Raw genomic sequence first — 12556 nt, 5'->3', positions numbered from 1 at the left:
TGGGTATTTAGTAACTAGAGGTGTGCTAAATGGCCGTATATATAGGCTTTTGTTTTTAGTCACCTGAAAATATGACTGGCCTCTGCTTCTCTACTGCCACGCTCTTAATTTCTACAACTGTAGAATCAGTAGTTGTATTATATCAATCTTGCTATCAAAATTTAATATAATTTTAAAACTAAGAAAATGTAAATACTTTAACAAAACATTGGGAGGACACTGGTAGCTTATGTATAATTTTTTTTTATTGTCAATATCTGGAAATATTTTCACATATTAGCTAATCATCATATTCCTCTTTTTGTACCTCTTCTGGTAATTCATAGAAAATTTCAAGATCAATGTCAAAAGGAAAGGTAATTTTCTCATCAGTAGAATCTTGCGATTTTCTGTGAAGTCTTTCATGATGACAGACTGTTGCTATTAGTTCCTTATGGCTATCTGTAGTGCAGTTTTTGGAGAAAGGTTGCTCCAAACTTTTGGAAGTTAACACTCCCAAAACAAGGAAACTCCACTGTGGTTTTCTCTTTTATCCAGTGATGCTTATGTAATGGGTACAATATACGAGTAAGTCATTTGAACAATATTATCTGGAGGAATTTCTAAATTGTATCCATGGAACACAAACTTAGATTTGTAACTTAACCACACAAATCAAACAGTGTACTCACAAAACTGCGCTTGCCAGAGCGGGAAGTTGTCGATAATGATGGTGTTAAATAATAATCAATAGTCCCTTTCTTAGCAGTAGTTAATGCTTTAAGGTTGCAGAGGCACACACTTAAAAGGGTAAGATGAAATGGCATCTTCACATTCACCATATTTCGAAAAAGTTTCATAAGTATATCAACCATTGGAGTCATCACATCATAATTTCCTAAATAAAATGTTTGACAAGACAATATCTAAGCACACTGTATCATAATCAATATTAAAAGCTTAACCTAATGTATACTGCTTTGATTAAAACGTTAAAATCTTAAATAGATATCATTGAAAACACCTTGACATTATATACTAAACTGAGCCAACCTAAACACTAAAACAAAATGCCAAATGATTTCAAAAGATTTGAAATACAGGACTTCTGGTTATGGAAGTGTCATGAGGTAAGAAAATCTCCCCATAAAACTGTAATAAAACTTAACAAAATTGGGTGGCTGGGTGGCTGAGTCAGTTGAGTGTCCAACTTCGGATCTGGTCGTGATCTCAAGGTTCGTGAATTCAAGCCCAGCATCGGGCTCTAGGTTGACAATGCACAGCCTGCTTTGGATTCTCTCTCTGTCTCTGTCTCTCTCTCTCTCTCCGCCCGCCCCCACCACGCTTTTTCTCTAATTAAAAAAACTGGAGAAACAAAACTGAACAAAACTGTCCAAAACAGCCATTTTGAGGGTCTGGAAATGAATGAAAGGCAAATGAACTGAGAACTTAGATAAGAAAGTACAAGACCGCAACCTTACTGGCTGGGATTGTTCATATCTTCACGCAGCAATCCTGCCAGGTGAGGCAGGCTGTGAAAGCCAGCAGCTCTGGCCAGAAAGGACAGACTTGATTTGAGGCAGAGGCAGAAGCCCAGTGAAGTGAATAAACCTGGTAGGAAACAAATGGGGAAACTGCATAGCACTCTAGCCTGAGGTTGCAGTTGTGACTGGAATGAGCAAAAACATCAGTGGACCAGCCATAAATTTACCCAGGAGATCTGGAAATGAGAGAGCCATAGAGGGACTGGATAAGCTCTCCTCCCAACCCAGCCGACTGGGAGACTGCATGCACATGAAAGGGAGGCCAGAGAAGGCCCAAGCTCTCCACACGGGACTGAACAGAATGGCAACCAACATACACGGAAGATGCAAGTGGGCTACAGAAAATAAAAGCCCCTAAGGCAGAGCTGAAAATGGCCTCACTTTTTTTTTCTTTTTTTTAATTTTAGAGGGAGAAAGAGAGAGGGCATAAGCTGGGGAGAGGGACAGTGGGAGGGGGAAGGGGAGGGAGGGGAAGGGGGAGGGAGGGGGAGAGAGGGAGGGGGAGAGAGGGAGGGGAGGAGAGAGAGAGAGAGAGAGAGAGAGAGAGAGAGAGAGAGAGAGAGAGAGAGAGAGAGAATCCCAAACAGGTTCCATGCTCAGCGCAGAGCTCCATCCTATGACCCTGGGATCATGACCTACGCTGAAATCAAGTCAGATGTTCAAACAACTGAGCAACCCCGGCACCCTGAAAATGGCTTAATTTTGTAAAGTGCTCTCCAACCCATGCACTTATCTACTGACAGAAGGTAGAAGCCTTTCAGGCTCTAGCATTCAGGCAAAAGCTTTGACCAGTCATTGGCTAACTACTAAACTATGTAGACACAGGGGTAGCCTAGAAGCCAAAATAATTTTTTTTTTATTTAAATTAAAAAAGAAAAAGAAAGCTAAGCAGAGAAATCAGAGGCTACAAATCACAGGGGAGGTAGATTCTGTGGCTTAAGTTCAGACAAGTTAGAAAAGAAAAAGGCGGGTGGGGGGGGCGGGGAGCCCACAGGAAAAAAAATCCAAATCTAGAGTTGCTAAACCCATTATCTGAAATGTCCATTTTTCAAACAAAATATTACAATACATAAAGAAACAGGAGTGTGATCTAGTCAGGAGGAAAAAGCAGTCGATAGAAATTGACTTTGAGTTGGATTTAGCAGACTTCAAAGCTGCTACCATGGACATGTTCAAAGAATTAAAGAAATCTATTTTAAGGAATTAAAGGAAAATATGATAGACTACCAAGAAAGGAGAATCTCATAAGGAAACAGAATCAAACACACAAATAAACAAAGCGAATAGCAAATCTAGAGTTAAAATTACAGTAATCAAAACAAATAAAATCACTAGATGGGCAACAGTGATTTGGATAGCTGAATCAAGAGAACTTGAAGGCAACTCAATAGAAATTATCCAATCTTGGGGTGCCTGGCTGCCTCAGTAGAGCATGAGACTCTTGACTTTAGGGTTCTAAGTTTGAGCCCCACATTGGGTATAGAAATTACTTCAAAAAATAAAAATCTTAAAAAAAAAAAAAGAAATCCAATCTGAAAAAGGAGAGAAAAAAGACTGAAGAAAAAATGAACAGAATTGCACATATCTGTAGGACACTATCAAGCATATCAACATATTCACAATGAGAATCACAGAGGAGATGAGAGGGAAAAAAGGGCAAGAAAGAGTTTTTGAAGAAATAAGAGCCTAAAATTCTGCAAATTTCATTAAAAAATTAATCTACAGAATCAAGAAGCTCAATAAATCCCAAGTAAGAAAAACACAAAGATTCCATACTTTTAGACACATCATGGTCAAACTGCTGAAAAACAAAGAGACAAATGACCCATCACATGAAGGAGAATAACAATACAATTGTTGTTATAGTACAGTACAACTCAGCTCCAAATTCACCCTTCAGTACCTGTTCTGATAATGCTTAGACTCTTTAAAATTTTCTACATTGAATATGATACTAAGTTTTGTCATTAGAGAACACCAGAAGACCACTAAAGGAGAAAGGCAGCTTCTCTTCCTGGATGTATTGCCATTTAATTTTTCTTGCTTCCATTCATTACATGGTTTGTTGGTAGTACATGTGGGCACATCTAATAGTGCTTGCCATATCACACACATGTGGAATGCCCAGTCCCTAAGCAACCTCGAGCCCAAGCCTGAGCTTAGTGACTATGTACCATGGCACTACCAACTCAAACACCATACCTACCAGGAAGTGCCCCAACTCATTCTGCGCACTCACCTAACTGCCTTGACTTAGGTGGTTGCTTCCTCCAGCTCTTCCTATGCAGGCACCATCCCTTCCACTGTTGCACTAGCAGAATACAGATTTCTTCAGCACAAGCGGCCACTAGCCTCAGCTTGCCTGCATCCTAAAAGGTTGGTAACAGAAGCCCTCCCAACATGAACACTGCATACTCCAACTCATGCACTGCCTCACCAGTAAGCAAGCTCCCACCATCCCAACTCCTTCTGTGTGTCCACCAGCTATCCACAGATCAGAGGATGGTTTTCTCCTCACCCAGTAACTATGGACCAGCTCTGGGCCAGGGAATTCAAAGGATTTCTCTACCATCCAATGTTCTACAACCACACCTTCTCCTTGAGGGGTAGGGGGACTCTCCTTTCCAAGTTTGTCCTTCCCTGAGTACTTTTCCTCAGTCCTTGGGTACCTCTTAAAGGACAGTGCAGAGCCTGCTTGGGATTCTCTCCCTCCCTCTCTCTCTGTCCCTCCCCGATGTGTGCACTCTCTCTCTCCTTCTTACAATAAATAAACATTAAAAAACAAACAAAAAAAGAGTTCTCTTTATACCTTTAGAGTCACTCCCCATCATAGTTTAATAATTTTGTGAAACTTTCTCTATGCAAATTTTTGTGTGGTTTTTCTCTCGATTAGAAGGAGACTGATAACACTATTAATAGAAAACTCTTTCCTTACCATAAATAATGGAAACCAGAAGACAAGAGAATAGTATATTCACAGTATAGAAGGTAAAACTGTCAAGAATTATATATCCGGAAAAATCGTCATTCAAAAATGCTACGTTGGTAGAGTTTTCCATACATTTTAGTTACGGAGAATGGTTTGATAGTGTTGCTCAACTCTTCATTTCAAACATAAATGGTGCATTTTCCAGGACAGACCATATGCTAGGCAATAAAATTAGACTCAATAAATCTGAACAGACTGAAAATACTCAAAATATGTTCTCTGATCAATATGAAATTAAAGTAGAAATCAACAACAGAATGAAATTTGGGAAACCATCAAATACTTGGAAATTAAACAAATTTCTAAACAAGATTGGGGTCAAAGAAGAAATCACAAGGATATTAGAAGTAATTTTGACCTTAATGAAAAGGAAATACAACAAAAATTATGGAATAAAGCTAAAGCACTACTAAAAGGAAATGTATAATTTTAAACTTGAATTATTAGAAAATAAAGCTATATAAAATAAATAATGTAAGCTTCCATCTTAAGAAACCAGAGGGGAAAAGGCAAATTAAACTTAAAGCAAGAAAAAAGAAGGCAATAACAAAGACAGGGCAAAAATACATGAAACAGAAAGTAGAAAAACAACACAGAAATCAATGATAACAAAAGTTGGATCTTAGAAAAGACCAATAAAACCTGAATAAGGCCTCACTCAGATAAACCTTTGCTAGAATGATAAAGAAAAAAAGAGAATACATGAATTACCAAAATCAGGAATGAAAGAGGAGACATCACTACAGATCCTACAAAAATTAGAAGGATAATAAAAGAATACTGACAACCTCATGCCAACAAATTAGACATCTTGGATGAAATGGATACATTACTGTAAGATTAAAAATTACTGGGGCGCCTGGGTGGCGCAGTCGGTTAAGCGTCCGACTTCAGCCAGGTCACGATCTCGCGGTCCGTGAGTTCGAGCCCCGCGTCGGGCTCTGGGCTGATGGCTCAGAGCCTGGAGCCTGTTTCTGATTCTGTGTCTCCCTGTCTCTCTGCCCCTCCCCCGTTCATGCTCTGTCTCTCTCTGTCCCAAAAATAAATAAACATTGAAAAAAAAAATTTTTTTTTAAAAATAAAAAAAAAAATTACTAAAACTGACTCAAAATAAATACAAAATTTGAATAAACTTAAAACAAATACACAAATCAAATCCTATTTTAAAATCTTCCCACAAACAAAAGCCCAGGATCATGTATAGCCAAAAGAATTTCAAAAAAGAACAAAGCTGGAGAACTTACACTACTTAATTTCAAAACTTACAACAAAGTATCAGGGTAGCACTGGTAGAAGGATAACCATATAAATCAATGGACTAAGCATATAAACAAAGAAACACTTCTTTTTTTTTTTTTTTTTTAATTTTTTTTTTTTCAACATTTATTTATTTTTGGGACAGAGAGAGACAGAGCATGAACGGGGGAGGGGCAGAGAGAGAGGGAGACACAGAATCGGAAACAGGCTCCAGGCTCTGAGCCATCAGCCCAGAGCCTGACGCGGGGCTCGAACTCACGGACCGTGAGATCGTGACCTGGCTGAAGTCGGACGCTTAACCGACTGCGCCACCCAGGCGCCCCAACAAAGAAACACTTCTGTTGTCAGTTAGTTTTTAACAAAGGTGCCATGACAATTCAAGAGAGAAAGAGGAGTCTATTTAACAAATTCTGTTGGAACAACTGGATATCCATATACAAAAGAATGAACTAAGATCCTTACACCATACATAAATATTTACTCAAAGTGGATCTAAGTGTAAAGCTTAAAACTATAAATTTTTTTTAAATGTTTTGAAATGTTTACTTGCGAGAGAGAGAGAGAGAGAGAGAGGGAGGGAGGGAGGAAGGGGCAGAGAGAATTCCAAGCAGGCTCCCGGCTGTCAGCACAGAACCCAACGTGGAGCTCAAACTCACGAACTGTGAGATCATGACCTGAGCCAAAACCAAGAGTCAGACGTTTAACTGACTGAGCCACCCAGGTGCCCTTTTTTTTTTTTTAAAGTTTATTTATTTATTTTGAGAGAGAGCACAAGCAGGGGAGTGGCAAAGAAAGAGGGAGTGAGAGAGAATCCCAAGCAGGCTCTGAATTTCATGCTGAGCCTGACGCAGGGCTCAGTTTCACAACTGTGAGATCATGACCTGAGCCTAAATCAAGAGTTAGACACTCAACCGACTGAGCCACCCAGGTGCCCCTAAAACTATACATTTCTTTTTTTTTTTTTAATATTTTTTTAAATGTTTACTTATTTTGAGAGAGAGAGCATGCACGAGCAGGCAGAGAGAAAGGAAGAGAGAAAACCAAGCAGGTTCTGCACTGTCAGCACAGAGCCTGAGGTGGGCTCAATCTCACAAACCATGAGTTCATGACCTGACCCCAAATCAAGAGTCGGATGCTTAATAGACTGAGCCACCTAGGCACCCCAAAACTATACATTTCTAAAAGAAAACACAGGAGGAAATATCTGTGACTTTTGGGTTAGGTGAAGAATTTTTACATAGACCACTAAAAGCATTATCTATAAAAGAAAAAAAAAAAAAACCCAAAACACAATGAAATACTACTACAAGGCCACAAGAATGACTATAATAAAATATACCAACTTATATTACCATGCAAAAAGCTATAATTTGTATATCATTATATATACATAATCATTATATCATTATACATACATTCTGCTCAAGAAAGTGTACCTAAAATAATGGAATAGATACCCTATAACAAAGAGAAGATATACCTTACCCAACCTAAAAGTATACCAAAGCAACTAGTATAAATAAATGAATGATGAAGTAAACGTCCTAAAAAATTAAGACTTTTGATTTAAATTGAAAAAATTACTTTTTTCTCTTATTTCAGTTTGTAAAACTCTGAATTCTTATAATGATTATGTATGTGAATACTTTTATAATTTACTATAACTTAAAATAATTATTTTTTAATGTTAAAACTATGGCACTATGCCATATACCATTTCTGTATGAAAATTATAAATGCTAGGTAAATACCTGGAGATGTTTCCTCTACTTTTTGGAAAAAATATTAGTATTGGAAACATTAAAGAAATTAAACAGAAAGAAAAAAAAAGGAACTGACAATACTAAGTGTGAAGAGAATATGAAAGGCTAGAACCTTCATGCATTCTTGGTAAGAATACAAATGTTTATACTCACTTCAGAAAACTGTTAGGCAGTTTCTTAAAAGTTCAACTTAACATACAACCCACCAGTTCCACTCTCTGTAATCTACCCAAGACAAACAAAACCATATATCTGCCCAATGAATTGCATGCAAATGTTCACAGCACCATTTTTCATAATAGCCAAAAAATGGAAACGACCTAAATGTCCATAAAGAAGTTATCTTGAATCATGTAACACATTATCATAGTTTTGTTTTCTCTGTACTTGGGGAACACTGTTAACTGCAGCTTTATTTTTATTATCTATTAAAAAACAACAATGGGGCGCCTGGGTGGCGCAGTCGGTTAAGCGTCCGACTTCAGCCAGGTCACGATCTCGCGGTCTGTGAGTTCGAGCCCCGCATCAGGCTCTGGGCTGATGGCTCAGAGCCTGGAGCCTGTTTCCGATTCTGTGTCTCCCTCTCTCTCTGCCCCTCCCCTGTTCATGCTCTGTCTCTCTCTGTCCCAAAAATAAAAAATAAAAAATAAAAAAAAAATAAAAAAAATAAAAAAAATAAAAACAAACAAACAACAAAGTCATTCTGTGAAAATTCCTGATATAATGAAGGTATTTAATAGCTTACTAACTCCCTGTAAAGACTCTCCATCTTTGGACCATATTGCTAATTCAAAGTTTTTGTTTTTGTTTTTTTAAGAGTTCAATCTGCCAATTAAATTATTAGAAAAATATCCCAAACCTGTCCCTAACTTCTGAATTACATGCGATGGAATAGGGCACTGACGACTCTCACGGCTACAGTGATTCTCAGGTGAATACCGACGGATTATTAATCTTATTGTATGTGGCTTCCTTCCATCTTGGCATACTCTAAAAGTAAAGAGAAAGTGGAAACAAGGAATCAGAAAAGTATTACTTAAAGTTTTTTTTTTTTAATCTAAGGGTATCACCGTAACAATTATAAACATAGTTGATAACTAGGCAGGAAGCAATACAAGTGTCTGAATAGTCACCAAGTGTATGCACCAAAGCTCTGAAATCTTAAATGTTAAGGCTCTCAGGCCTCACTCAGAATTGAGGACAATCAAGAACAGAAATAAGATACAATTACATAATTATAACAAGCCATTTTTATAATTCAAATCCAAACATAACTAAAAGCGATATATTAAAATCATCAGGAAAGTTAAGAAACTAAGAGAATCATTCACTGACAGAGGCAAATACATGAAAAATGACAGATTTTTTACACAGGAAAAAAGGATTACAAAAAGAAAAAAATTTTAATGAGATAATTTTGTCAAAAAGCACTCCCTGAAAAGATCCAAGGAGACAGTAATACCACCATTATATGGCAAATTAGAGTAATAACTTGAAAGACCAATTATATGCCACATTTAAGAAAATAAGTACACATGCATGCATCTTAAAAAGTGTTTCATTCAAATGGTCTTGGTTTTAGTGTTGAAAATAAAAGTTTTAATGAGATACAAAATTCACTTAAAAGCAGAAAATCTGATTACTAAAATAAATATCATTAAAAAATAATATTTTCCTTTTTATATGTATGGCAATGTATTAAAAATCACAAACACAAAATACAAATATTGTACATTGTTAAACATACTCAAATTGAATTCTGAACTGGAAAATTTGGATTTTTGTAAAAAATAATTTTTTCTCTTATTTTTCTTTCGCAAGAATTGATTGTTGCCTTACTAAAATAATAAGATATCTTAAATGGTTCCTGTAAACACATTACTAGTTTAAATACCTTCCAGTTAAGCGTCTTCTACTAAGTCATTATTCAAAGAGTCTGACTTGGTTCCTGTAACTAATTAAGACATATTAAGAAAAGGCCATATTCTAAGCAAGCTTAAACTAGTGCCCAGAGGATGGGTTAAAAATTATGTGATTTTAGAGGCATCTGGGTGGTTGAGTCGGCTGAGTATCTGACTTTGGCTCAGGTCATGATCCCACGGTTAGTGAGTTCAAGTCCCAAGTCGGGATGTGTGCTGACAGCTCGGCGCCTGGAGCCTGCTTTGGATTCTGTGTCTCCCTCACTCTCTGCCCCTTCCCCACTTGCGTGTGCTAGAGCTTGCTCTCTCTCTCTCTCTCAAAAATAAACATTAAAAAAAGTTATAAAAAAATTCCATGACTTTACACCTCTTACATAGCTATACCATTAGTTATCATATACTCTTCTAGAAGAAAAACACATTCACACAAACACAATTATTTTTTTGCCCGTCACATAGATGGTATTATATCTCAGTCACTGAAATAAGGGGCCATGGTGTAGAGGGAGTGGCAAGCAGAGATAAGGAGAAACGGTTCACAGTTTCTCAGTAATTCACAGTATTTTTTTAAGTTTATGTTATTTTGAAAGAGACAGAGAGGGGCGCCTGGGTGGCTTAGTCGGTTAAGCGTCCGACTTCAGCCCGGGTCACGATCTCGCGTTCCCTGAGTTCGAGCCCCGCGTCGGGCTCTGGGCTGATGGCTCAGAGCCTGGAGCCTGCTTCCGATTCTGTGTCTCCCTCTCTCTCTGCCCCTCCCCCATTCATACTCTTTCTCTCTCTGTCTCAAAAATAAATAAACGTCAAAAAAAAAAAATTAAAAAAAAAAAAAAAAAAGAAAGAGACAGAGAGAAAACATGGCGGCGGGGGGGGGGGCGGGCAGGGAGAGAGAGAGAGAATCCCAAGCAGGCTTTGCACTTCACTTCACACTGAGCCCAATGCAGGGCTCAATCTCACAATGGTAAGATCATAACCAGAGTCAAAATCAAAAGTCAGACACTTAATCGGCTGAGCCACCCATAGGTGGTAATTACAGGTTTAAAGCATCTAGTCTCATTTCTGGGCTGATTCTTCTGGGCTGTAAAATTTCTGTGCCTTCTCTACCTACAGAACTCTTGCCAATGGCCAGGCATTTCACAGCAGTCTTCCGTGTAGCTGAAGCAAAGTGGATGACCCAGTTTCAGCAGCATACTCACAGGCCCAGCCTGAGTTATATCACCGGAGCTGGGTCATTCAGCCAGCCGCAGCCCAGGCAGCAAACCATGCGCTCTGGCTCTGCTCAAGACATGAGAACCACACAGCAGGTGACAGCAAAGCTGTAGGAAATTCTCCCTCATCAGTTTACTGACACAGTCATCTAAAACCTTTCTCTCTAGTCATAGTTACAGTCATTACAGAAGCACAGATACCCAAAAGTGTTAGACCCCTGACACCTTACTTTGAGAAATCAAAGAAATGGGAGGCAAAGAGATCATACTCTTGTATGGAATACTGAGAAATAGATATATGATAGGAAAGGAGCATCAGAAACTAAACATCTTGTTCCATTTATGCTATGCTATTCGTACACTCCTAATCCCAGCTGACACTTTCATGTCCTTCCAGACCAGTGCCCCGCACACACTGCCCTCACTCTCCCTGCTCACGCATAGCCCCACTTAGCTATTCCTTTGTCTGACTCCATTTTCTTTCACACAGTCTGAGGCAAAGGAGATAGAATCGTTCTTCTACTCTCTCCATCACTGTTCGTCTGAATAATTTCCTAACCTCAATCATCACAAATTTGTAGGTGTAGAGATTCTAAATATCCATAAAACCCTCTTAGATAACCATGAGCAGCTTAAGATCCAAAGGATAATCACAATGTTACTAAAATTAAAGCTAACGTAAACGGATTAAATTTAGTTAAGAGTATATGTCCCTATATTTGCAACAGTTTATAATGTAGAGAAATTCAATGATAAATGATCACTCTTTATACTGTTCGGTCTCTAGTTATTCTATAAATTCTAAGAACATCAAGTATACTTTCTATATACTTTACACAGAATATATAGGATGATATGGCAAAATGGAAAATCACCTGTGCAAAAGACTGGCAAGTAGTTCTTCAATCTTATTTTTAGCTTCAACTTCCGATGAACATTTTTTAAATGAATCCTCTTCACTAAAGGACTACCAAAGAAGCACAAATAGGGATTACTATAAACCCAAATAAGCAAGTCCAGTTATGAGCGTGGATGTCAAATATTCAGTACATTCTTTACTAATTTCCCTCTGGTGCTCAGTTTGAGCCATTTAGTTCGCTTCTGTATGAGCTCTTTTTATCTGCAAGTTACTGTACTCCACTAGAAAGCTCACTGGACGTCAAGAAAATTATAAAGCTCTACTACCTGGGGCGCCTGGGAGGCTCACTTGGTTAAGTGTCCGACTCTTGATTTCGACGCATGTCATGATCTCACGGTTCATGAATTTAAACCGACTCGGGCTCTGCACTGACACCACAGAGCCTGCTCGGGATTCTCCATCTCCCCTCCCCTGCTCATGCGTGTGTACGTGTGTGTGCGCACGCATGCATGCTCTCTCTCCCTCTCTCTCATGATAAACAACAACAACAAAAACCTCTAGTACCAACTCCAACCTTTATTCTACGATTACAGTAAAGCTCTTAATCTCCTAGCACTTGAATTTGAGTTTAACCTTGGACATGTTACTTAACCTTTCTAAAGTACATTATCCTTATCAATTTTTTTGTAATGTTTATTTTTGAGAGATAATTGTAATTATTTAGTAATAATTTACTGAGTAATTATTTTTCAGAGAGAGACAGTGCAAGCAGGGAAAGGGCAGAGAGGGAAGAAGACACAAATTCAAAGCAGGCTCCAGGCTCTGAGCTGCCAGCACAGAGTCCGACTCAGGGCTTGAACTCACTAACCGTGAGATCACGACCCGGGCCGAAGTTGAACACCTAACTGACTGAGCTACGCAGGCGCCCCCCAGTATCCTCAGTTTAAAAAAAGAAAGAGAGAGGGAAAAGGTATGAACAAATAATAGTACTACCTACCTCAAAGCTTTGTTGTAAAGATTAAATGGGCTAAGGTATGTAAA

The 12556-nt window shown here is 38.3% G+C and overlaps 1 protein-coding gene across 6 annotated transcripts in view; it reads right to left on the bottom strand.

The window, feature by feature from the left end:
* Positions 1 to 12556, bottom strand: part of POLI (DNA polymerase iota) — a 47066-nt gene that overhangs the window by 19794 nt on the left and 14716 nt on the right. For 5 of the 6 annotated variants that reach the window (XM_045042333.1, XM_019815287.3, XM_011288112.4 and 2 more), the window contains 3 exons: positions 11532 to 11623; positions 8392 to 8522; positions 672 to 877 (listed from right to left, as the gene is read on the bottom strand). In XM_045042333.1, the coding sequence (XP_044898268.1) occupies positions 672 to 877; positions 8392 to 8522; positions 11532 to 11623 (429 nt within the window). The remainder of the gene's footprint in view (positions 1 to 671; positions 878 to 8391; positions 8523 to 11531; positions 11624 to 12556) is intronic. The other variant, XM_023242008.2, reaches the window with a different exon arrangement.

Source organism: Felis catus, chromosome D3, assembly GCF_018350175.1.
Source record: "Felis catus isolate Fca126 chromosome D3, F.catus_Fca126_mat1.0, whole genome shotgun sequence".
Lineage (NCBI taxonomy): Eukaryota > Metazoa > Chordata > Mammalia > Carnivora > Felidae > Felis > Felis catus.
Note: the sequence above shows the minus strand (reverse complement) of the source record. Positions and strands in the feature narration are given on the sequence as shown.